At 36.9% G+C, this 26,446-nt stretch overlaps 1 protein-coding gene and 1 long non-coding RNA gene across 9 annotated transcripts in view; one reads left to right on the top strand and one right to left on the bottom strand.

Annotated features, from left to right (window-relative positions):
• LOC109497485 overlaps positions 1-20,176 on the top strand; it is a 46,309-nt gene extending 26,133 nt beyond the window's left edge. Inside the window, exons 2-4 of the long non-coding RNA XR_002740516.2 lie at positions 13,886-13,959; positions 15,013-15,090; positions 19,238-20,176. This is a non-coding gene — a long non-coding RNA (uncharacterized LOC109497485). The remainder of the gene's footprint in view (positions 1-13,885; positions 13,960-15,012; positions 15,091-19,237) is intronic.
• The window catches only part of KLHL7 (kelch like family member 7), a 69,923-nt gene that overhangs the window by 19,522 nt on the left and 23,955 nt on the right, over positions 1-26,446 (bottom strand). For all 8 annotated transcript variants that reach the window (XM_011280429.4, XM_011280428.4, XM_019825599.2 and 5 more), the window contains 3 exons: positions 20,176-20,351; positions 17,550-17,724; positions 5,637-5,779 (listed from right to left, as the gene is read on the bottom strand). In XM_011280429.4, the coding sequence (XP_011278731.1) occupies positions 5,637-5,779; positions 17,550-17,724; positions 20,176-20,351 (494 nt within the window). The remainder of the gene's footprint in view (positions 1-5,636; positions 5,780-17,549; positions 17,725-20,175; positions 20,352-26,446) is intronic.

The following is a 26,446-nucleotide window of genomic DNA, read 5'->3' as shown; positions in this document are numbered from 1 at the left end:
TGTCATATGAAGTTATCTTGGTGTATTCATCCTTTCAAACTTGAGTGTCCACATTGGGCCAGACACTAAGCTCAGTGATAAATCTGTCAGAGTTCTGAATGAGAAAATGTACTCAGGGTAATCCTTCTGAACCTGATGGTTTCATACGACACGGCACCATATGGTTTTCTGCCTTTGTAATTTACAGGCTTTGGCCCTTACCTTGTTGGGTCTTAGTCCTTATTTGTTTTTGGCAGGGAATAGGCAGAATCCCTTTTTCTCTAGGACACGGTCTCCTATTTCTCCACTATACCGAAGTGGCAAGCCAAGACCTTTACCAAGTTCTAAGCCCTTAGAGCTCATCATTTTACCGGTAGTAACAGTCCAAATAAAAACTGGTCAATTAAGTCAACTTTTATTTAGGCATTAATATCATAAGACATTCCCATCCTAAATTTGAGAATACCAGTACTAAAAGAGTAGAGCATGGTTACACATAACTTTTTTAGTAATCACTAAGCACTTGAAAACTTTAAAAACAGGTACAGATGGGAGAAAGGAAGACTCAACAGACTTTATAAAAGGATCATAACAAGAATTACATCATTTCAATTCAATACAGCAACCCAAGACTCCTTTTTCTATCGATACTCGGGAAAAAAAAGATTTTATCATTTTTCAGTCAGCAATTAATATAAATATTTGCCTCTTCTCACCGGTGATATCCAAGGAATATCTAATGATAATAGTTTATAGGGATACCACCTTAATTCTAGACAATTCAATTAAGTAATAATACTGCTTAAATTGCCTCCTTTAAAGGAGATCAATTCAATGAAAATGATAATTTTTGGTGCATATAGCACACACACAAATGGGGCCCACTTGATGACTGTCAAATCTGAATTTCTGAATTCTAACTGATGAAAGGTTAAGTTCAATAAAATATAATTTCTGTATAGTACTTCTTATTAAGCAATCTACTTGAATAATGAAATAGTGTTCACTTTGGGAGATTCAAGATAAATAACAATAATTTATAATGAAATCAGCCTTCCCAATTATTTAAATATTAGACATAATAAAGACTAATCAACTTATATTAAAATATTATATACAAATAATAGTAATGGGTGAGTTTTTCAAGATAAAATTTTATAGCAAAAAGAAGGGAGGGTGTGATACTTCTAATAGAAACATTTAATAAACATTTAGTGGAATTCTAATGGTGTTAGCTTCAGGGCATAAGAGACAATTGATGGAATGAGTATAATTTTATTTGTAGTTATTTCCTCAATTATTTGAATTTTTCCATTGAAAGCCTAAAAATTTGTGGTTGAATACAGGAAAGAACATTAAGTATGTATCAGGCATTTATAAGAGCAAAGTAAGACAATGAATGAGAATTCTGGAGTTACAGTCTCACTTTCAGGCTTGTGTAGAATATGTGTCTCTTTTTGACTGTCCAGTAAAAAAAAAAAAAAAAAAAAAAAAAAAAAAAAAAAAAAAATCAAGGAAAGGGTTAGAACTACAAACCAAAAATAAAGTGCTAGGAGTCATTCCACATTTTCCACATTCTACAATGCTCAGCCTCGTAAATGAAATTAAGATCTCCTTGTCCCTCCATACATCAAAATAGCCACCTACTTTAACATAAAATATTTTCTACCAAAATGTAGTTTCATTTCCTTTTAAAGAAACTGAAGTATACTTAACACACAATGTTACATTAGTTTTAGGTGTACAACATAGTGATTTGATAAGTCTATATGTTATGCTCTGCTCACCACAAGTATAGTTAGGGTTTTTTTGTTTTTGTTTTTTGCTTTTAACTGTAAAAATCAATACTGTAGTTAGGCTTTGGGTAACAAGAAGGGATTATTATCAACACTTGAAAGCCGTGGTTCATAGAATTATAAACTCCTATGATTTCAATTTTTGCTTGGGAAAAAAAGATCATACTTGTAAGTTTCCTGCTCTTTATTCAAATGGATCCTGAAAAATTAAAAAACAATGAAACAGTGAAATGTCAAGAAGTCTTAACTTTACCTGGTGTGAAATAGATGGGTAGGTGTATCAATCACTTAAGCACAACACCATCGTGCTTACTGGGTTGTACCACATAGGCCATGAAGCCTTGTTGTACCTGCCAGACACCAGTCTTCTGAGAAAGGAAGCCAGATGTCTTTAGTAAAGAAAATACAGCCTATATTCTGGAGATGGAAGAATGGGCCAGAGACGGATGGATGAGTTGAGACCAGACCAACAGGGACAGTCCAAACATGATGGGTGTTTAACCAATCTAACCCAACCCTCCCTCCTTGGAGAGGTCTTCTTGCTATCTGGCGGTATATTTACTCATGGGTTATGGTGTTAAATACTACAGTAAGAAGGAAAAGCCTTCTTTGGTAAGGCCTCCTTTTCTACCAAAACAGAGGAGGAACTGCTGCTTTGTAGAACTGCCGAGACTGATGCCTCTAATTGTTGCAGCAGGGTCATGTGTGGTCTTCTGACTGGACCAGATTGAAACTACTGCTAACACTTGGTATATAGCTAACACTCTGCCATGAGTATTTCTGTTACTGTCTATCCACACCATTCGATGGGATTTCTTTTCAGCTGGCAGGGAAAACAAAATCATTTCATGGTCTGACCTCAAGTCAAGAGAGGACTCTGTATGCTATAATCTAAGCTGCAGGACCCTTGGTCTATCTCACTTTACCAAAGGTTGTCACACCCTGGTTTCCTATATTGATGCCCATAATTCTGATCAGTTCTGGAGAACAGGAAGTGGTAAGACAAGTGCTTGACAGGACAGAACTTAGCCTAGAATACAGTCACTACAAAGTTCAAAGATGTGCACAGGTCTAGAGCTGGGTTGGCAAACTATGGCCTACAGATGGCAAAACTGGGCTGGCAAATCACTGCCTATTTTTGTAAATAAACAAAAACACACCCATGCCCATTTGTTCATGTAGTTTATGGCTGTTTTCCTGCTATAGCATCAGAGTTGACCAGTAATGACAGAGACTGTGTAGCCTACAAAACTGAAAATATTTATTATGAAGTCCTTTACAGACAAAGTTCATTAAGCTCTGATCTACAGCATGTTGGTATAGCTCCTTGGAAACGAAGGCTATAGCTTGCTGCCCCAAGTATCTCCTACATACTACAGATGGAACAGATCCTGTAACTGAGTGTCCCACTTTTATATGTTTATAGGGTAAACCAAAAAGCTGCCAGTTGCAAGTGAAAGCTAGAGCAGGAGACAACCTTCTAAGTAGGACAGGCTATAGTAGAATGGCTTGGCTGCTCAGGTTACTTTGTGATCCTGGGGCATCAATGTACTGACCAGTGTGCTGCTTATAGCTTGGGGCATGTTCCAGTATGATCATGGAGCATGCCCCTGGGATTCTGGAGCAAGGCCAACCCATTTTTTTTCAGTACATAGCTCCTGGCTGGCCACTAGGTTGTGACAGACAGCAAATGTCTGACACCAAAGGAAACCAGGTTGACCATATCATTAACCTGTTTTGAACCATTTTACCTGATCTATCAAATCACAAATAGCATGCCTTTGACCAATCATTTGGTTTGTAAACATAACCCTGCACTTATGGAGGTCCCAAAGGCACAGAATACCTGAAAGGACGAATCACAACTCCTTCCTAGGAGGTCTTCTCCTTCGATCAGGGTTATGTCTTTGCGGAGGTGGTCCCTGATAAATCAGCTGATAAATTTGAAAGACCTGAGCTTGGATCATTTGTGATAGTACTAGCCAAGAGGGGACTGCTAAAGCATTTTAGTCCCTTCAAAAATGGTACTAAAGGACAATTCAGAAGAAACCTTCTGATTTGGCAGAATTTCAAGTAGTTCCTTTTATTTTCCATTATGCCCTTCTTGACAGTAGCTAATGGTTCACCCAGATGGATGCACACCTGAAATAAGCAACAATGTAAGACTGTTGACAGAAAGATTCGAGGAAGGATAATGTAGATGGCCCTCTAGAAAGGACACAAACTTGCATCCCATATGAATTCTTAACAGAGCGCCCACCAGTAAAGTCTCTTAATAATTACATGGATAGGACTGCCATCTATACCTTCCCTTTTCAATCTGATGCTTGTGCTCAATGGGCTTATGAGTGACCACAGGGTCAATGACAGAGGCTGCATACGCTAGCAGCTGTGGAAGCTAACATACTTTCCCGCCCTAAGGCCAATGTGGCTATCCACTAGTCAGCTCCCACTTTGTCAGGAATATTGATCAATCCTAAGCCCTTGATTTGTTACCAAACCTTGTAGTATCCAACCTTTTGGTGTTACCAAACCTTTGGTATCTAATACCAGGCTAACTGCACTGGGACCCCTCCACTGTTAAAGGGACAATGCTCTGCCCTCATGGAATTAATACTTTGGACTTGGCTTGGACTTCACTCTCTCTTGTACACTTGACAACATCACCATATTACAAATGCTTTGTACATCACTACTACAGTATGACATAGACTGCCTCCAAAGAAACAAGTATCAGATAAGCATCCTGATGTCAAGAGGATGCTCTGGACTTATCAGGTATCTATCATCAACCAAAAATGGGCCAACAAAATAATAAAGAGACCATTATATGCTTAGATTCAACACCAGTTATGGGTACCACCTTGCAAGGTTGGGGTGTTATATTTTAGGACTGTGATATTTGCTCTGCCCCAGCAACACATTTAGTACTAACAGAATATGGTATTATCCCTTCCATAGCCAAAACATACAAGACTAAGAAACGAGGGGTAGAAATGTAAGTGGCCTTTCTCAAGGTTATAATTAATAGTCTATTAAAAATTGTATTTCTAGACCTATGACTCAGGCTCTGCTGGTCCAACTGGTATAACATGTACTGGAAAACACATTAAAATTGATAATTATTTCCATAGTTAAAGGTAACTTTATCTGTTTTCTTTGTGATTTTCTAGGTTTTCAAATTTTCCAGAATGAGTATGTATTAATTTACACTAAAACATAATTACTAAAGTAAAACAAACAACAACAACCCACATACAGCTCCAGAACCATACTGTCATTGAAAATAGCACCTAAAGGAAACAAGGAGTCGTAATGAATGCAAGGGGTTAGTAACAAAATGAGTTAAGATAGGAGAACTAGTTTTCCATTTTCTTTGATACAGTGGTTACTACACTGCATTCCAGAGCAATTATTGAAACATTTAAAATCTGAGTAGCCTCGGGGTGCCTGGGTGGCGCAGTCGGTTGAGCGTCCGACTTCAGCCAGGTCACGATCTTGCCCTCTGTGAGTTCGAGCCCCGCGTGGGGCTCTGGGCTGATGGCTCAGAGCCTGGAGCCTGTTTCCGATTCTGTGTCTCCCTCTCTCTCTGCCCCTCCCCCGTTCATGCTCTGTCTCTCTCTGTCCCAAAAATAAATAAAAACGTTGAAAAAAAAAATTTTTTTTAAAATAAAAAAAAATAAATAAAATCTGAGTAGCCTCAATTTATTTGTTAAAGAAGACAACTGTGTATATCAAAAGATATGTGAAAGAACAACACAAACTGTAACTTCTCTAAACGTATGAGCTATTATTACTAGTGGCAGATGAGTGTTTATGTGCTCTGAGCTTTCAAAAACAAAAACAATAAAAATCAGTTACCTTTGGGTTAAAATATCTACAAGATTGTGGCTGGGAGCCTCCAAACAGGGCAATGCGGTAGTCATGTTTCTTTCTTCTGGGCCTTGTGCCTTCTACCAATTCCTCTCGATCCTCTGGAGACAGCAGATGATACCTCATTCCACCTGTGGAAAAACATAGCAACTTTTCAAAAACTTTAGGCACTTTAATGCTTTGAAAAGGAAACAACCAAATATAATAGTGCTTTTACTTCTGTAACTGTTTTTCTATTATCCTTTTAAAGCAGTTAAGGAAAGAGGGGGAAAAGGTAGGAAAATGTGTAAGGGTTGGAGTCCTAACCAATTTATTATTCTCAGCAATCACGATTAGGCTAAGAACGCCAAACCCACTTACTTTACACCAGGTAATTATCTGGCTCTTCAAGCAATAGTTTGCCAAAATAATAGTTACTGAAATTCAGATCTCCTAATCTATCAGTTCTCAACCCTAACTGTACATTAGAATCACCTTGGAAATCTCTGAAACTACCACAGATGAATAAAGTAAAAAACTCTGTTGGAGGGGCCCAGGCACAAGTATTGCCACTTAAAATGTAGTTCAAAGACCAACAGCTTTAGCATCTGGGAGCTTATCAGAAAGAGTGAACCCCAGAACCTACTAGGCTTAGTGAATCAGAATCTACGTATTTAACAAAATCCCATGGTAATTCAGATACACACTTCGAGAAAGTAGATGCCTTAGATGATTTGAAAATGCAATGACAGTTCAGAATTATTGTGATCTAACCTGATCCTTTTCATTTAGCATTTCCTTCATTTTGTCAATGGCCATTTAACAATGAAAAGCTTTTAAGGTATTATTTCAAACCAGCATGGGAAGGTGGGTTGCTCAATAAATCATGTTAGATAATGATATAAAGAAAAAAGTTATGGGGCACCTGGGTGGCTCAGTCAATTAAGTGTCGGACTTCGGCTCAGGTCATGAGCTCACGGTTTGTGAGTTCGAGCCCCGTGTCGGGCTCTGTGCTGACAGCTCGGAGCCTGGAGCCTGCTTCAGATTCTGTCTCCTTCTCTCTGCCCCTCCCCCACTTGTGCTCGGTCTCTCAAAAATAAATAAATGTAAAAATTAAATAAATGTAAAAAAAAAAAAAAGGAAAAAGTTATACCCCTACCTCATAATTTATTCTAAGTTCCAAATCAAAAGAATACCTGAATATGCAAAAAATCTCATAAATGTACTAAAAGAAAAATACAGCAGTTTTCTTTTTTTAAAATAGGCCCCAAGTGGAAAAGCTAAGACAGAAAACACAGAAGCCATGAAAAAAAAAACCAAAAAAACTGACTTCATAAAATTTTAAGTTAAATTGCTGCATGGCAGAAAGAAAAAAACAAAAGAATGACAAACTAAGAAAATATTTATCAACAAAAGGGACAAATATTGAAAGATACCGTTAACAAGATTAAGACCAGTTACTAACAGAAAATTCCACAGAAAATTCCATTAAGTAACTGAACACAGTTCACAGAAAAAGAACTACTTAAATATACTAACTCTTAAACACACGAAAAGACGCTCAAGTGCTCTAATTAGAGAAATGCAAATTAAATCATACTTTTTCACTTATCAAATTGGCCAAGATCAAACTGTCTGGACACAGGGTAGAATATAGGTGTGGGGAAGCACATGCTGCCTTCTATACAGTGCTGGGGGGGGGGGGGGGGGACGTGAACAGGTACTACTATTTGGAAGGCAATAGTGTGATCCACCGAAATTACAAATGCACACACTCTTTATAGTCAATGATTCTTCTTAATTCTTCCAGGAGTTTATCAACCTAAAGTTCAGTTAGGAAAGTGGTTAAAAATTACTGTATATCCATATAATGGAGTATTGTATGTGGCTGTTAAGAAAAATGAAAAAGGAATATGTACCCATGGAATAATCTCCCCAAACTAACATGGAATAAAAAAAAGCAATATGTAGCAGAGTACACAGTGTGATAACATTTGTTTTAAAATGTACGTTTTATGCATATATACAGTTATATAATTTATACAAGTATATGTACGTAAATGTGTACGCAGACTCAAGTAGCCTCCCGCATGAGGGAACAAGGGGATAGGGGACAGACTTTTCGCTATATACCCTTTTGTATCTTTTTGAATTATGTATGATGTGCAGTATTATAGATCCAAAGATAAAATAATGTCAACAATTCTGAACACATGCAAAACACTTTGTTCATGATGCTGTGCTGGGCTTTCAAATAAAAAGAGACAGGTTGGAGAAGTTTGTGAGGGAATGAAAATCAATATTTAGCACCTCCTTCATTTCAGAGTTTGAGTAGAAGCACTTTGTATTGGAGCAGCAGGAGACCTTTGCAGCCAAGGCTCTGGCACATGCTCTAGGTCAGGGGTCAGCAAACTTTTTCTGGAAAGGGCCAGACAGTAAATATTTTAGGCTTTGCAAGCCACAGATGGTTTTTGTCACGTACTCTCCATTTGTTTGTTTTTACAATCCTTTTAGCTCAGGGCTAGCTTTAGCCAGTGGAGTGTAGTTTGCTGACCTCCCCTTCAGCCCTCCTGTTCCTGGTCTGAGATAGTGGTTCTTGCCTGACCATCACTAGTAGCAGCAGCGCCTGGAAACTTGTTAAAAATACAAATTACCGTACTTGCTCCAGACTTTGTGAATCAGAAATGCTGGAATTTGAGAGCTACTGCTCTAGGAGGGCTCCACACAGGCACAAGTGTACTGTGGATACTCCCAACAAGAGAAGACATGTAGCAAGGAAGGAGAGGGACAGGAGGTAATGGTTTGCAAACAACAGGCCACTGGGTAAAAGTGGCTGACTGTGGCCAACTGTGTTGACCTCTGTAGGAAGCATAAGCTGGGGCTTTACTGGTAGGCTTTTTCTCTACAAGGACAGGGCTAGAAACAAATACTCTGACATCTTTCCTGGGGGGCTCTTTGCTCTTTAGGCTTATTGCTTTGGGAGTTATTCCCTTGAGAGTCAGGTATTGTCACTTGCAAATTTTGAGTAAGAAGTTGATCTGGCCCTTTGCAGTGGCTGTGACTGTGCTTTTTGCTTCCGCTTTGAAAAGACAGTGCTAAGGCAGATGTTAGGAAGGTAATTAATGATCTGAAGAAGGGAGGTTTGAGGTCTTCTTTCCTCCATTTAGCTCTGCCCAGGTCCCAAAGCCTAGAAGAGTCTCAGCTGCTTGTATTAGGGAATTTTAGAATAACCTACTGTCTTTATTTTTAAAAAAGAAAAAAAAATGTAATAAATAACAGAGCCTTGATTGGCTTTCTGGAATCCCTATACTTGGTTGGATTTCCAGAATAATCCTGCCATCCTGTTTCTAAATCAATTCAGAATCCACATAGGAACTAAATACTGTACTTGAATGAGATTGGCTAGTTGTCTTTAACAGCTCACATCATGTATGAAGAAACAGGTGCAGTGCTTTATCCAATGAAACCAGAAATATAACACATGGTGTGGGAATGGAGGCATGACAAAAAATCTAATATTAACATGTGTGAAATCCAAAAGGTGAAAGCCCTAATCTAAAGGTATCTTTTTGGTCCCAATTTTTTCTTTCATCTTTATGAACTTAAGAGACTAGTGGGCACCTATGCTGTACTTCTTAAAATTCTCTCTATACCTTGGTTTTCAAGACACCATCCTTTGGTTCAAGCAGTTTAATAAATTCTCCTTTCCTGGTTCTTTTCCTTCTACCACTGCTTAAATGTAGGTATTCATAAAGATATGTCCCTAACTTATACCCTCTTCTCTTTTTTCTCTTCACACTTTAACTGGATCAAAATATTCCTAGTCTTTTAAAAATTCTTTATTTTCATTTAACAAAAAGATAGTATACCATATACTGTTTCATGCTTTTACCACTTATGAAAAATTTCCAAATTACTAGATATTCATTTAAAATATTTTTAGTAAATACAAAGCATTCCATTGTATGGATATATCATAATACTTTTCCAATTTAAGGGACAATATTGGGCCAACCTACCTAATGCCATAACAATATTATTAAGTAGTAGCAGTGTGATAAATCTAATGAAAATTTTACTTAACTTCCAAATTAAGAGGCAAGTGATCCTATTTAATTACTAGGACACTCAAACTTAATGCCACTCCTGAGAAAGGTGTCCTAGGCAGGAGGGAACATGCTCCTTTCTCTTTCATTTATTTCCTTAACTTTGTGCCTGAAACCAGCTATACCTTAAATGAAATGTCCAGATAAGGCACCAAAAACAACTTAATGGTTCAAAGTGGGTTCCAGCTACCTTCTATGAGAGGCTTTCTTGATCATCACATTAATTGAAATCTTACAGTTGGCCCCATTTGTGGATACTATCCATGTGGTTTTTGGTTTAGGATGACTGGGAATTCAAGAGCCCAGGAGAGTTAGCATTAGTATACTTAGCATATTACAGTCATTGCCTGCACATTTCAGGCCTCTTCAAAGAATAAGCTTAACTTCTACTTATAGCAGCATGACAGTTTAGACTTCCACAAAAACAAAATAACTTTAATGCTGGAAATAATAAATGTTAAAACATAGTTTTATGTTTTAAATGCATTGCTAAGGGGCACCTGGCTTGCTTGTCGGTAGGGCATACAACTCGATCTTTGGGTTGTGGGTTTGAGCCCCATGTTGGGCTTACTTAAGATTAAAGTAAAATAAAAAGTAAAGAGTAAAAAGAGTAAAAAAAGTAAAAAGAGTAAAATAAAATAGTTAAAGTGAAAAAAAAAAAAAAAAAAGCACAGCCAAGATCAGAGGGTGAAAAATGAGAAAACTAAACACTAGAATGGTAAGCATTTAGAGACCCTGGAGCGACTCTGAGGGCTTTTGATAATATCGGAAACATAGAAATTTATTTTATTGGCTGTATGAGGGAGAGAAGATAAGATCTTAGATTTATACAAGTAAGGTGTTGGAACTGAGATCTTTGCCTAAAGCCAATTCACTCGGACTTGTTATACCTTTAATGAAAAGATGAGCCAAAACAAAACAAAACAAAATGCCAAAAAACTAATCTGCCTTATGGCAGAATGGGAAAATAATACTTTGCCTATTTAAATTTCAGTTCCAGGTAGAGGTAAAGTTTCCTTTCCTTTATAAATTCTACACAAAGAATTTATAATGATGGCCCTGCCCTTGTAAAGGCTGAGGTTTGAATTTACCTATCTGTAAATCTAGGAAACTGTAAGCCAAGAAAAATTCAAAGTAGTCTTGGATTTTTGTGCCCCAGGGGACTTGGCAAAAGCAAATACTATTCTCCTCTTGAGGAGAGCAGGGAAGACTCACAGGAATACAACCCAGGTCTACCCATATTCTTGGAGATTAATATCAAACAAATAAAAGCTCACAATACAAAAATCACAAAACACATAAGGAATTAAGCAACCAGAAATGAGTCAAAACAAGCAACAAATAGCAGCATCTGGTCTTCAAAGACTTCACATATTGGTATCATCAAACATAAAACATAAAATAACTATATTTAAGGTGTTTACAGAAATAAAAGAACTGAAAACATGAGCAAAGGCCACTGAAAATGACCAGGCTGCTATGAAAAAAAAGAAATATCAAGTAATACTCAAAACTGAAAGGATAAGTTAAACAATTGACTAGAATAGAAATAGATGAAAGAATCAGTGAACTGGAATACAGACTTGAAGGATTACCCCAAATGCAACACAACGAGACAAAGATGAATGGAAAGTTTAGAAATCACAAAGGCAAGACCTGCCAACATTTCTAACTGAAGAATTCCTGAAGCTGTGGCATTATTTGAAGAAAAAAATGGCTGAGAATTTTCCAAATGATGAAAAACACAGATCATTGGACTCAGGAAACAAAACAAATACCAAGCAGGATAAACTAAAGAAATAAACACCCATACACATTTGGTGCTAAACACCACAAATAAAGAAAAGCTCTTGTAAAAAGCCACAGAAAAAATTCAGATCATCTACAAAGAATGACAACTAGACTAATAGCAGGGATCAACAGTAATGATGCAGGGTGAAATAACACCTTCAAGTATTCAATCTAGAATTATACACCCACTTAACCTTTCATTTAAGAATAGGATGAATAAAAAGACATTTCCAGATAATCATTTACAATGACTATTACAATCAGACCATAAATGTAGAAATATGGAAAATAATCTCAGAAGGAAGGGCTAAGGTACAAGAAATGGTGGGCAAAGAAACTGGTAAACATGTATATATCTCAACACTCACTATATTTTTTAAAAATTATAAAAAAATTATAATGTCCCACTTGGAAAGTTAAAAAAAAAAAAAAAGAAAGAAAGAACTAAAATACAGAACAACAAAACACCTAAAGAGATACACTGAATTAAAATGTCCTAAGACCCTTGTTTTCTTCTAGAGAAGGGTAGAAATCAATCTATCTATGTTTATTTTTTCATTTTGAGAGAGAGAGTGCACATTGTGTACATGCACAAGCAAGGGAGGGGCATGGAGAAGGAGAGACAGAATCCCAAGCAGGCTCCTCACCATCAGAGCCCAATGTGGGGCTCTTATTCTCAAACTGTGAGATCATGACCTGAGCTGCGACCAAGAGTTGGATGCTTAATTGAATGCACCACCCAGGTGCCCTGAAATATATATATTTTAAGTTTATTCATCTATTTTGAGAGACAGAGACCGTGCGAATGGGAGAGGGCAGAGAGAGAGGGAGAGAGAAATCCCAAGCAGGCTCCGTGCTGCCAGCTGCAGAGCCTCATGTGGGGCTCAAACTCACGAACCATGAGATCATGACCTGAGCTGAAATCAAGAGTCAGACGAGCTCAACTGACTAAGCCACCCAGGTGCCCCTGGAAGCAGGTAGAAATATTAATGTTTAAGGTACACATATTAAAATATAAAGCATAACTATTAAAAAGATTGATACAAAATATAAAACTTCTCTAACAGTAGAAGGAAAAAATGAAGGGAATAAACCTCAACCCAAAAGGAGATTTAAAAAGCATAGAAAAATTGGGATGAACAAAAAGTGCAAAATAAGGTATTAGAAATAATTAAGAATATAATAGTATTTACAATAAATTAAATGGAATATAATTTACCTGTTAAAAGATAGTAAGAAAGGGTTTAAAAAAGAAAATAAAGCTATATGCTGTTTTTAAGAGATCTAACTAAAATATAAGGACACAAAATGTTTGAAAAGAAATGAATGCATAAATATAAGCTAAGAAAATAGTAACCAGATAAAAGTGGTTTAGTTACATAAATATCTGATAAAATAGAGAAAGGCAACAATCTTTATTAGGGAAAAAGAAGATCATTACATAATGATAAAAGGTTGCATTCACCAGGAAGATAACATTTCTAAACTCATATTTAGAATCCTCAAAATATAGAACAGAAAAATTAACAGAATTACAGGAGAAATGGAGAAATCCACTATAGTGGGTGAATATAATACAACTTTGTCAGTAACTGATAAATTAACTAGACCAAAAAATTAGTCATAAAAGATACAAAACAACTTTACAAATATCGACAACTTTCAATAAATGTTAAAAAACTGGTATCTGATCATAACATTCTTAGACCACAATGCAATTAAGTTAAAAATCCATGACCAAAGGCATTTAAAAGCATACTTCTACTAAACTTATTGGTCACAAGAGAAAACATAATGGAAATTAGAAAGAATTTTTAAAAGCAAGTTGCAGGGGGCACCTGGGTGACTCAGTCAGTTAAGCGTCTGACTTCAGCTCAGGTCATTATCTCATGGCTCATGAGTTTGATTCTGTGTCTCCCTCGCTCTCTGCCCCTCCCCCACTCTCACTGTCTCTCTCTCCCTCAAGAATAAACATTAAAAAAGTATATTAAAAGCAAGTTGCAGGGACGCCTGGGTGGCTCAGTCGGTTAAGTGGCCGACTTCGGCTCAGGTCATGATCTCGCGGTCCGTGAGTTCGAGCCCCGCGTCGGGCTCTGTGCTGACAGCTCAGAGCCTGGAGCCTGTTTTAGATTCTGTGTCTCCCTCTCTCTGACCCTCCCCCGTTCATGCTCTCTCTCTGTCTCAAAAATAAATAAACGTTAAAAAAAAAAAAAAAAAAAGCAAGTTGCAGAAGAATACATACAGTATACCATTCATGTAGCATTTAGGAACAGGCAAAACAATACTAAATGTTGCTTATATATATGGTAAAGAACTGAATGCTGATCAAACACCATATTCAGGGCTATTGTTTCCTCCTAGGTAGAAGAATGTGAGCTGTCACTGGGGAGGAACACATTGGATGCTTCATCTGTACTGACTTCTCAGGGTGCTAGGTAAGTTCATGAATATTTTCATTATTAGTTTTTATACCTTTCTGTATAGCTTAAGTATGCATACTAAATTTTAAAACAACACTTATAGCAATATTTGCCAAAATCCTCAAACTCTCAGAAAAAAACAACAACTGATGGGTGCTTATTAAAGTTTAGAGTTTAGGAAAACGAAAGTACTGTCTTAATTATAGACACCCACTCTACTCATATCCATCTAGTACCACACACACACACACAGCCGACCACAGTCAGAACCCAGATCCACACCACTAGGACTAAAGGTATTTCCAGAAAGGAAAATACAAGGCTGCCATTTATCATTATTAGTTAACTGCACACTGTCATGAAAAGGCTATTGAAAGTAGTCAATGTAACAAAATAAAAGGTATAAATAGTAGAGGGGAGAATCTAAAATTATCATTACTTGCAGATAAAAGATTAAATCCCTAGAAAAAGCAAGAGAAATCAACTGAACAAGTTTTAAAAAGAAATGAGTAATGACAAATGCAAATACAATTCACAACAGCAACAACAAAAATATCTAAAAAAAGATTTTAAGAAGTGTAGAAGTTTATAAAAAGAAAATTATAAATTCTCCAGGACATATAATTTAAATGAGGTACAACAATAACTAAAAGGTACCAGAATGAAATGGAAGAGAAACTGATTTTTTGTGTGTATACAGATGAGAAATTTAGTTCATGGTGTTCAAATCAGTGGGAAAAGATAAATTATTCAATAATGATATTGGGCCATCTTGCCAGACATTTAAAGAGGAAAAAAAGATAGACTCTTCTGTATTCAAATAAATTTCAGTTGGATACAAGGTTTCAACATTTTTTTTAAAAAAGGAGAAAATAAGAAATCCGTTAAATGCACAAGAATTTATGAAATTAAAAAATTACCTTGGAATAAGGAAGACATTTCCAACTACATCCCTAACACTAGATTCAGAGTTAATAATACAAAAACACTGATTCAGACTTAACGATAAAAAGAACTTGAGACTGAATGTGCCAGTTTTAAGACCTTTTTCTCTTCTTCTCTTGAAAGCCATCCCAAACAACAATGAAGCAAGAAACAAACTCTACCTTTGATAATACTAGAAGATCCATATAACCCTGAAACTCAGTAAGTGAAGACATATAGCAGATAGAATGTTAACCTGAAATGGTTGTGGGGGCACCTGGGTGGCTCAGTTGGTTGAGTGTCCGACTTCAGCTCAGGTCATGATCTCACAGCTTATGAGTTCAAGCCCCCATCGGGCTCTGTACTGACAGCTCAGAGCCTGGAGCCTGCTTTAGATTCGGTGTCTCCCTCTCTGCCCCTCCCCCACTCGTGCTCTGTCTTTCACAAAAATAAAACATTAAAAAAAAAGAAAACGAAAAAGAGATGGTTGTGGAAGGAGACACCAATGAGAAGCAAGCCAAATTATCTTGCAGAAGCCTGGAAAGATTCATAATGGGAGATAGGAAGTACTCCCAGAAAGTGGGGTGGGGATGAAAACAAGAGAGCTTTAAAATTCTGAATAAACAACACTTTAATTGTCAGGTTTCCTTCCCCTACTGCACAGTCCAGTAACCTGCCATGCCTTCTCCAAGTAGGATATATGATGACTGGTCTTTGGAGAATCACACAGAGAAGGGTATGAGCCTGATGACAAGGGTTAAGTGAAAGTCTACATACCAAATATTCCCCACCCAGCTCCCAAATGCCTGTATCCAACTATCTGAGAAAATATTTATAGATACTAACATTGGAGGGGTCCTCAATTAAAAACAAAATGTGTGTTGGGGCACCTGGGTGGCTCAGTCAGTTAAGCACCCGACTCTTGATTTCGGCTCAGGTCGCGATCTCAGTTTGTGAATTCAAGCCCCACATCGGGCACTGTGCTGATGGTGTGGAGCCTGCTTGGGATTCTGTCTCCCTCTCTATCTGTCCCTCCCCTGCTTGCTATCTCTCTCAAAAATAAAACAAAAAAACGTGTGTTTACACTGATTACCCTACAGTTCAGGCCAAGAACCAAGAGCCCACTCACATATACAGTGCTACTGGCTTTATTAATAACTTAGTCTTATAAATATAACTCACAGATAACACATTAAGAAAAGCTTCCAACAACAAAAACAGAAAAACAAAATTCAAAGGTAATACAGAAAATGCAGACAAGATAAACATGAAAGGCACTATAATGCTACTTCAGAATAAGGTATTATAACCATGAAATAAGGAATTAGAGAATAAGTAAAAGCTCACAGAAATTAAAAATAATAGCTGAAATAAAAGTGATGATAGAAAAATTAAGGCTGTCTCCTGGAAGACAGATCAGAGAAGCAGAGACAAGAGTTGTATTGAAGAATCACAATACCAGTAACAGAGAAATGAGAAATTTGTGATTGAAAAGACAATGTCCAACATGATTACTAAAAAAACAAAAGACAAAACACAAAGTTACATTATTGTGAACCTCCAAAACATCAGGGATATTACAAAAAAATTACAAAGAGGAATAAAAAAATAAAAGGATCAGACTGGCATCAGATTTCTGAAAAACAACACTGGCAGCTAGTTAATGGAGCAATGCCTTCAAAATTCTAACTTGAATTTTCTAAAATGATTTTGAACATAATTCTATATACCCAGTTTAACTATCCTTCAACATTTTATGGTAAAATAAATACAGGAGATTCATCAAGTCTCCTAATATTTACTGATGACATACTCTTTCTCAGGAACCTGTTATGGGATACATTCCATTCAGCAGGGAGGATTAAAAAAGGGGAAGACCTGAGGTCCGGGAAGGCAGTGGATCTAACAAAGGAGAGGAGTGAAAGGACATCCCAGGATGGCAGAGAAGGGAAGTTCCAGGCAAGAAGAGTGTCTCAGGGTTAGAGTGCAAATAGTCCACACTGGAATACGTAGAAGGCTCTATGAAGGATGTTTACAAGAAATAAAAGCAACAGATTGTTTAATTGTACAATTTTATTAAGTAGCATTTTACAGAGGGGTTGGGACTTAGCCTGCAAGCCAAGAAAAACTAAGTAAATGACAAAATATGGCAGTTGTTGGCTGGTCAAAAAGGAAAAAAAAAAAAGTGATCACAGTATATTATTTGGCTGAGTAAAATAAAAAGGAAACACTAGGCACAAAGTACATGAAAGCTATTATACACAAAAGGAGACAAGGCATAAAAGTAATTTTTACCTTCTATCATACACATTCCTATAAAATGAGGGCTGGGGCTAAGTCTCCTCCAGGTAGACAGCTAAGAACCCCAGTGGATTATTAATCTAAAAAAGGTAAGTCTTGGGGCACCTGGGTGGCTAGGTCAGTTAAGTGTCTGACTCTTGGTTTCAGCACAGTGTGTGGGTTCGAGCTCCGCATTGGACTCTGTGCTCTCAGCTTAGAGCCTGCTTGGACATTCTCAATCCCTCCCTCTCTCTCTCAATAAACAAACAAACAAACTTAAAAAAAAAAAAAAGAATTAAAGAGCTAAGTCTTGAATGGAGTCTGATCCATTCTAAAGGGTTTTAAGCCCATGAGAAACTGCCTACAGGATCAGGTTATAAATGGGTATTAAGGCAACTTACTTATCACCATCTTAAGGCATTCAGGATTGTCTTGAATAAGTGGTTCAGCTTGTACTGTTTTACTTAAGAAATTCTTTGATATAAGAGGAAACCTGACTTTAGCAAGGATATCGACCATAAATGGCTGGCGATTAGGTTCATCATATTTCAGCCATCTGACAGCAGCATCATAAACCTAAGGGGGGAAAAACAGCACAGTAAAGTTCTTAGAAGGCAGAAACATTTCCAATTACCTATGTTTACTCTCACACTGAAGGTCAGGGGAGGATCTCATAAAGACGCAACCACTTATTCCCAATATTTTATCAGACATTTTCTTTCATTCCCCAACACTTGCCTGTGCTTCAGAACAGCTTACACACTGCTCTAATGATTCTTGTCAGTAATATATTTTTTAGAATTACTACTATATGAGGTAATGACAGGGAGGATATTGAACTTATTTTTTGAAACAAAATACAACCTTTTTTCAGAAGGAGCTGTGATGTACATTTCTACTGAAATAAATCTACTGGTCAATGATAGTGTCAATATATATTTACTTGGTATCACGGAAATACTTTAATTTCCTAAGAGGATGTCCATCCCGAGAGAAATGAAGTTCATCTATGATTTTATTTCAATATGATATTCCTGAATTGTGAACTGATAGACTTATCTACATTCCAGAAACTTTATAAGAATTCTATGTTTAAAAAATACATTACAGATTATATAAGAATTTTTTTCAAAATAATACTGTAGTATTTACCTGTCCAAGTTCATCAACACAACCTGATTTATGAATCACTAGTTTTTTATTGTTATTGTTAGTTTTATACTGGTTCCATGCCCACCATGCAGCTTGAGCTCATAGCCATGAGATCAAGAGTCACATGTTCTAATGACTGAGCCAGTCAGGTGTCCCCACAAATCACTAGTTCAGACACACTGAAAACACACCTGCCACATTTGAGTTACTTAAATTAGTTAATTTGGGATTGGTGTTAATATGGCCTAAGTTCTGACCTCCATATGAATTAATTTTTAATGGGAATTGGTCTATTTAAAAAAAAAACAAAAACTCTTAATTTTGGAGAAGTTTTAGATTTACAGAAAAACTACAAAGATAGCACACAAAGTTCCGAAACACCCTGCACCCAGCTGTTAAAATGTTACATTAGTATGATACTCTTATCACAGCTAACGATCCATTATTAACTAAAGTCCGTATTTCCAAAAAAACTTCTTTAGTTTTTTATCTAATTTTTTTCTCTGTCCCATAATCCCATAAAGGAGAGCACATCATATTTACTCATTATGTCACCTAGGGTCTTATGGACTGTAACAGTTTTGCTGACTTTCCTTGTTTCTGATGACTTTGACAGTTGTGAGTTCTGGTAAGGTATTTTGTAAAATGTCTCTCAATTTGGGTTTGTCTGAGGTTTTTCTCATGATTAGACTAGGAGCACTGTGTTTTGGGAGGAAGACTACGGAGGTGCCATGCATATCAACGTGACTTATCACTGACAGTATTATCCTATAAATAGTGCTCATCAGGCTTGATAGAATAATAATCTGTAGATAATGTTTGCCAGGTTTCTTCAGACTAGTTACGTTTTTAATTCCCTTTCCATAATGCATATAAGTCAGTTAATTTTAGTCATGGGTCACAGAACTAAGATTTTTGTTTGTTTGTTTTTCCCTAGTCAGGTCTTCCAGGTCCAACCTGTCAACTTGCAGACTAATACAATACGCTGGGCCATGAAGAAGACTGGACAAAAATGGCCCAGTGCTAATCTTTTATCTGGAGAACAAAAGTAGCTCAAAGCATATGATCCTACAGTACCTCTATTAGTTTGCTACTGCTGATTTAACAAATTAAATAAAATACAGAGAAGGATGTGGGACTGAAAACAGGGAATAATTGAATGACTGCATTTCTAAGTGTTAGTCCACCCAGCTCCCAAATGCCTGCACCCAGCTTACACCTCCGGCAGTTTAATCTGACAGTTATGGAGGTTGAATCCAAAATAGGTCACAATGGGTCAAAATCCATGTGTCAGCGGGGATGCCTGAAGGTTCTAGAGGAGAAAGCATCTCCTTGCCTTTTTCAGAATCCAGCAGCCTCCTCCTGCATTCGTTGGCTTGCGGCCTCTTCTTCCATCTTCAAAGCCAGCAATATCCAGCCAAGTCTTTCTCACACTGCATCACACTGACACTGACTCTTCTGCCTCCCTCTTCCACATTTAAGGACGCTTGAGATTACACTGGGCCCACCTGGATAATCTCTCCATCTCAAAGATCTTTAACCACATCTGCAAAGTCCTACCGCCATGTAAGGCAACATATTCACAACAGGTTCTGACAATTAGGATGTGGATATCCTTGGGGGGAAGCACTGTTCTTCCTACCATGGTACCCAATAGCTTTATTTCTACCAAATGGTCTCTCTCTCAAAGAGCAAGCCTTACAAGCACGCAAGACTTACTTTTCCTATGAAAAAGACGTTGGAATACTCTGTTTAATGTAAAGAACACATTCTCTCCTACTATGATTCTTTTCCTTGTCATGTATCCAAACATGAAACATAAGAAATCAGAAAAGATATTTTACTAAGAAAAAACTGAGAAGACAATTTAGTCACCTGGTCCTCTGCTCTCACAGTCAGAGTGTCCTGGTTGAGGAGATGTGTAACTCGCTTAACATCAAGTTGCAGAAATTCATCAGTTTTATAAACTTCAGTAAAATGCTGATGAATAAAGTCATCTGCAGTTGCTTTCAATTCAGGACAGTCCAAACACTCTGCTAGCACACTTATACCTAAACATAGAAGAAAATAAATGAATAGAAAATCACTTAAAAAATCCCCAAACATACATTGAAAACAAAAAAATGAGGTTGAGTGAATTCAACAAATCTGGATCCTTCTCTGTTCTACTGGTTTATTCCTATGCCTAGGCTATGCTGAATTAAGTATGGCCAATATTGATACTTTGTAGGAGAAGCCCCTTCAATGTTTTCTCAAATTTTTGTTGGCTACTGTTAAACATTTTTCTCTTGCAAATAAATTTAAAAATAAGCTTATAACATTCTACTGTAAAAAATCCTGGTATAATTTTACTTAGGACTGCAGTGCATTTCTAGATTACTGTGGGGACTGTTCCACAACACAAGAGGAGCTCCTCTTAGGAACATGACATGTATCTCCATTTACTCAGATTTCTTATGATTTTCAATATAATTAACACAGATTTCTTTATATAAATCCTCATACATTTCCCATTCAGCCTTTTCCTAGCTATTCTATATTTTTGTTTGAGAGGGAGTGTCTCCCCAATTGGCTATTAATGTTCTGTTTCAGGAGTCTGTAAAGTACTGTCCATGAGCTAAATCCAGCCCACAACCAGCTGGTCAGCAGCTAAAAACATTTTTCATGGTTTTAAAGGGTCATAAAAAAAAAAAAAAGTGGGGCAGAGGGAGAGGGAAAAGAAGTGTCAAGGACCATGTGTGACATGTGCATGGCATACAAAGTCTAAAATATTTAACTATCTGGCCCTTTACAGAAAAAGTTGGCCAATCCCCCTTCTAAATAAATCCACTGATTATTGTGTGTGATTTTGTTGCAGGCCCCCCTTCAAAGTCAGAGGTTGAATATTTTTCAGTTCATTATTTTTGATTTTCTGTTTCAACTCATGTTGCCTTAAGATAATGAGTTTTGATACTTTCACATTTATATCAAAGAGGTTCTCATAACTGATGCCTGGTAATGAACTTGTCAGATTAACTGCTATTATCTAATACCAACCAATGCCATGGCATGCTAGATGCTCATGGTGAGCAGTCTGCTATAGCTTGTATCTATGCTCCCAACAGAGAGAGAGGGTATCTTCACCAAGAACCAATATTTGTTTATTAACTAATTTCTGGCAGTTGAATTTTCTGTATTTATGCAACCCAATTAAATATCATGCTTTTCAATAAAATATGAATGTGAAAAGAAAGTTGTTTCTATGAAAACTAATCTTCAGATTTCAGACAAACTTGAGAAAAGCTCAGATTAGGCATATGACCAAGACAACTGGTGAGATATGAAAAAACACTGCAAAATTCTAAGGGGATTCTGTACTCAGACTAAGTTCTCAATTCATTTCAAGGAAACTTAAAAAAAAAATATATATATATATATATATATTATTGGTGTGATTTATTTAAGACATGACATGGATCAATACTGAGAGACTAGGTTTGGGCCTCCCAGTCAAAAGACTGGAAGATTGGTATACTTACACACTACGTTAAACACCTTTACAGCAGAGCTTCTCTTATTTAACCACTCACTGTTTTAATGACATTTTAAATTAGACAACCAACCAATGTTCTGATTATGCCTGATAAGGAAGCTTTTACTGTTACCTTATTTTGTCTTCACTGATTGCATTAATGGACATCTCCAGCAAAAGTTGAATAGTAGCATCTTTCCATGTAAAGAATATTTGCTATTAGCTTCAGACACAGGTTAATTAGATATTCTATTTCTAGTGCAAGAGTTTTTTTTTTTTTTTAAATCAGGAATGGGTAATGGAAATATAAAAGTGCCTTCAATATCTGTTGCTATGATTATATTTATTTTTTTCCTATAGCTTGGTAGTATACTAAATTATGTTAGATTCTTAAGCATTCAATCATTCTGACATTTCTGAAGTCAATCCTACTGGGTCACAAAGTATTATTGTTTTAATTAACAAACTTTAATTTCCACAGCAGTTGTAGGTTCACAACAAAACTTAGTAGAAACCAGAGTTCCCATATACTTCTGTTTTATACATAAATAATCTCTTCCATTGTCAACATCTCACACCAGGGTGGTAAAGTATTACAATATTATTTTTTTTGGTAAAGTATTATTTTTAAAAATATATTCATTGATGGATTCAATTTGCTATTTTTAAGGAATTTAAAATAAATCATTATTGTTAAAAAAATTTTTTTTAAATGTTTATTTTGGAGAGAGAGAGAGAGAGAGAGAGAGAGAGAGCGAGCGAGCGAGTGGGGGAAAGGCAAAGAGAAAGGGAGACAGAATCCGAAGCAGGCTCCGCCCGCGAGCTGTCAGCACAGAGCCCGATGCAGGGCTTGAACTCATGAATCGTGAGATCATTACCTGGGCCTAAACCAGATGCTTACCCGACTGAGCCACCCACAGACCCCATAAATCATTCTTCCTAAGTGAAACTAAAATCACATGTGTGCGTGTGTGTTATCTGTCCAATCCTGGCACCTCAATAATCCTACCCTTGTAGAATGAGCTGTAAAGTTTTCTATCCATGTCCACTGGATTTAAGTAATACAGAATTAATCTATTGCTTGAAAGCTTGGTAGAATTAACACATAAAACCATCAAACCTGGAGCATTCGTTGGGAACAAATCTTTACCTTTTCAACATTTCTATTTCTGGGTTTTCAACTTTTAAAGACAATTTTGACTATTTCTCTTTTGTGTTCATATCTTGATGTTTCTTTGACCTTTTCTAATTCTTGTTTGTTCTATGATCTTTCCTTCTTGATTAGACTTGTTTACTATTTTATACCATTTTTTGAAATAATTTGCTTTTGTTTCCTTGGCCAAGTCTACAGTCTATTAGTGTTCTTTTTCCATTTTATTAATTTTGCTTTGAAAGAGACTGTCTTCTACTTTCATTAGGTGTTTAAAGTTTTTTCCTATCTCTTTGAGTAGAATACTCAGTCAAGGAAAGATAAGAATAAATGCATTTATTTGGAAAATATTTTAAGACTACAAATTCTCTTCTAAGAAATACTTTGGTCACTGGGGTGTCTGGGTGGCTCAGTCGGTTAAGCATCTGACTTCACCTCAGGTCACGATCTCATGGTTTGTGGGTTTGAGCCCCTCATGGGGCTCTCTGCTGTCAGTGCAGAGCCTCCTTTGGATCCTCAGTATCCCTCTCCCTTTCTGCTCCTCCTGCATATTCACTCTCTCTCAAAAATAAACATTAAAAAAAAATTTTTTTTTTTTTTTAAAAGGAATACTTTGGTCACATTCTAAAGGTTTGGGTTGTTTTTTTTTCTGTACATATTGTCATATATTTCTATTTGGCCTGTAAGTTCATTAACACCTCTTTAAAAATATTTTTCTAAATTTCTCAAATATCTAGTGTTCAGAATGGAGTGGGAGGAAACAGCTTTCCTTTTGAGGTTAGTTCACAGCTTTATTGCACTGTAATCAGTGGATGTAGACTGTGTCTCTTCTCTTTTAGGTGCTCCAGATTTTCTGTGGCTGCTGATCAGTATTTGTAAACACTCCAGAGGTGTCTGAAAACTGTTATGTGTTCTCTGATTACTGAGTAAAACACTCTGTGATATCTACCTAAACAAGTTTGTGTTGTTCAAATTCAGACTTTTACTAAGCTTGATTTGAGATTTCTATGCAATTTTGTGTATTTAATTTTGTGTGTATTTAATTTTTTATTTTAAGTAAACTTCACGCCACACTTGGGACTTGAACTCACAGCCCCAAGATCAAGAGTTGCATGCTTCACCAACTGAGCTGAGCCAGCCAATTCTGAGTTACTCAAAAGCTTTCAATAAATTCCTTTTCTGTTTAAACTAGCAAAGTCAGTTTATTTCGCTTGCAATTAAGGAAGCTGATGCAGCATATCCCTATCTTGAGATCTTTACCATACTTTGCTGTAGAAGTTCCCCCAATACTTTTCTCAGAAGGCTCCAGGTGGATTATACATTGTGTCTTTGCAATATCTCAAATGAACAATGTTTTTAAATGTAATTCTTTTTTTCTCTACGATTTGCATATCTAATGCTGTGGTCTTCTAACTTCCTGTTGCAGATAAAAAATGTCATTCAGATTCTCCTTCTTTTCTAAGTAAACTTTTATGTTAATTATCTGTTGATGCAGGAAAAACAACACCAAAACTTAGTGGCTCAAAATAACAATGCACTTCTATGGGTCAAGTGGGTGGTTCTTTTGACCTGGGCTGGTTTAATCTCTGCAGCCAGCTGGTTGCTTAGTGGGGACTGTATAGTCTAGATTGGCCTCATTCACATACTTGGTAGTAGGCAAGCTGGTTGGTGAAGGGGACATCAGCTAGTATAACTCATCTGTGTCCCAAATGCTGTCTAATTTTCTTTTCATGATGGCAGAAGAGTCCCCAGCAGCAAAGTAGGGCAAGCCCCAAAGCACATTTGTTTAAGCTTTTGCTCATGTCACATTTGCAAATGTCCCATGGGCTAAAGCAAGCCACATGGCCAACCTTAGATTACAAGGGGAAAAAGACTCCACTTCTTGATGGAAGAGCTACAGTCACATATATAAGGGGTATACATACAAGGATGAAAAGAATGTGTGACCAATTTCTGGTAACCTATCATACATACCCTTTCTAAAAACTTATAAATTCTTTTTATATTTTTAAAAATTAAGATACAATACATGCAACATAAAACTTACCATTAGTGATTTAGTGCATTCACCATGTTGTGTCACCATCACCACTATCTAGTGCCAGAACATTTTTATCACGTCAAACGGTTTTCTTGGGGCACCCGGGGCGCTCAGTTGGTTAAGCGTCCAACTTTTGGCTCAGGTCATGATCTCATGGTTGGTGAGACTGAGCCCCAATCAGGCTCTGCACTGACAGCATGGAGCCTGCTTGGGATTCTCTCTCTGCTCCTCCCCCACTCATGCTCACTCTCTTTCTCAAACCTACATTAAAAAAAATAAAAAGTTCTCTCTTGATTTTGGAGGTGACAAAATATCACTAGGATATGTTTAGGAGAGGTAAATCTCACTCCATCAGGTCTGGTACTTGGTATAAGTGTGAAAGTTCAAGTTTTTTAAGTCTCAAATAAGTTTTCTTTTACGATTTCTTTGATATCACTTTTCCTCCACTTGTTCCTTGTGGAATCCCTACTTCACATCAGTGTCCCGTATCTTCCTTTCAGGTCTTTTATGTTTTTCACTAATGATTTCCATTTCTTTGCATTTTTGTGTTGTTATCATAAGGCAGTTTTCTCTGTTTTATTTTCTTTAGGTTGATTTTTAGGAATATCCATTCTGTTTTTCAATTCAATTTAATTTTATGGAAAATCATGGCTTTCCTTTCTATTTAAGGTCTCCTCCATTTCTTAAATGAAAATTTCTATAGGAGCCATTCATTTTGGCTGTTTAGCTTGATTTCTGTCCTCGAACTAGCAGGTTTCCTTTAACCTGGTATGATATCTTTGCCCACTTCCATCAGATACTATGGGTGCCTTTAGAATTCACGGAAGTCAGCTTGTTGGGATCTCTGGGGCAGCAGAGAACAAAGGAGTTCTCTAATCAGTTCACAAGGAGAGCCACCCCAGGGCTAAAAAGAATGCAGGCTGCAGCAGTTCCCTTGGGTACTGAGAGTAGCTGCACTTGGCTCAACTGGATGGGCCACAATCTTTACCCCGGCTTAGGGAAGGAATCAGGCTCCCTTCTAGGCTGCTACACCATCCTTCCTCTCTTGAAAACAATGATCCAGAAGGCATCCAGAAGTAACACTCCCAAGTGGTCTCCTCAGAAGCCCAAAGCCTAAAATGAGATTAGCACAAACTTGCTCCAGGTTCCACCATATCCACTCCCTACTCTGGCTGTTTTTCTTTCTAGTTGAATCACCTGGTTGGAAGTTTAGAGTGCTAGGGAGTTAAGGAGAAGTACTTAAGCCATCATCTTCCAAAAACTCCTTTGAATTCTTTTTACAATAAATTTTGTGAGACTACATATTTATGTAAGGGGAAATAAGTAAAATCTCAGAATATAAATTTTATTGATGAATGGAGCCCCAAACTATGGCCCAGAGAAATAGAGGGACTCATTCCAGAGTGTCTCTGCTGCACAGATAAGATTAGAGACTGGCCTTTTA

This window comes from Felis catus, chromosome A2 (genome assembly GCF_018350175.1).
Source record: "Felis catus isolate Fca126 chromosome A2, F.catus_Fca126_mat1.0, whole genome shotgun sequence".
Lineage (NCBI taxonomy): Eukaryota > Metazoa > Chordata > Mammalia > Carnivora > Felidae > Felis > Felis catus.
Note: the sequence above shows the minus strand (reverse complement) of the source record. Positions and strands in the feature narration are given on the sequence as shown.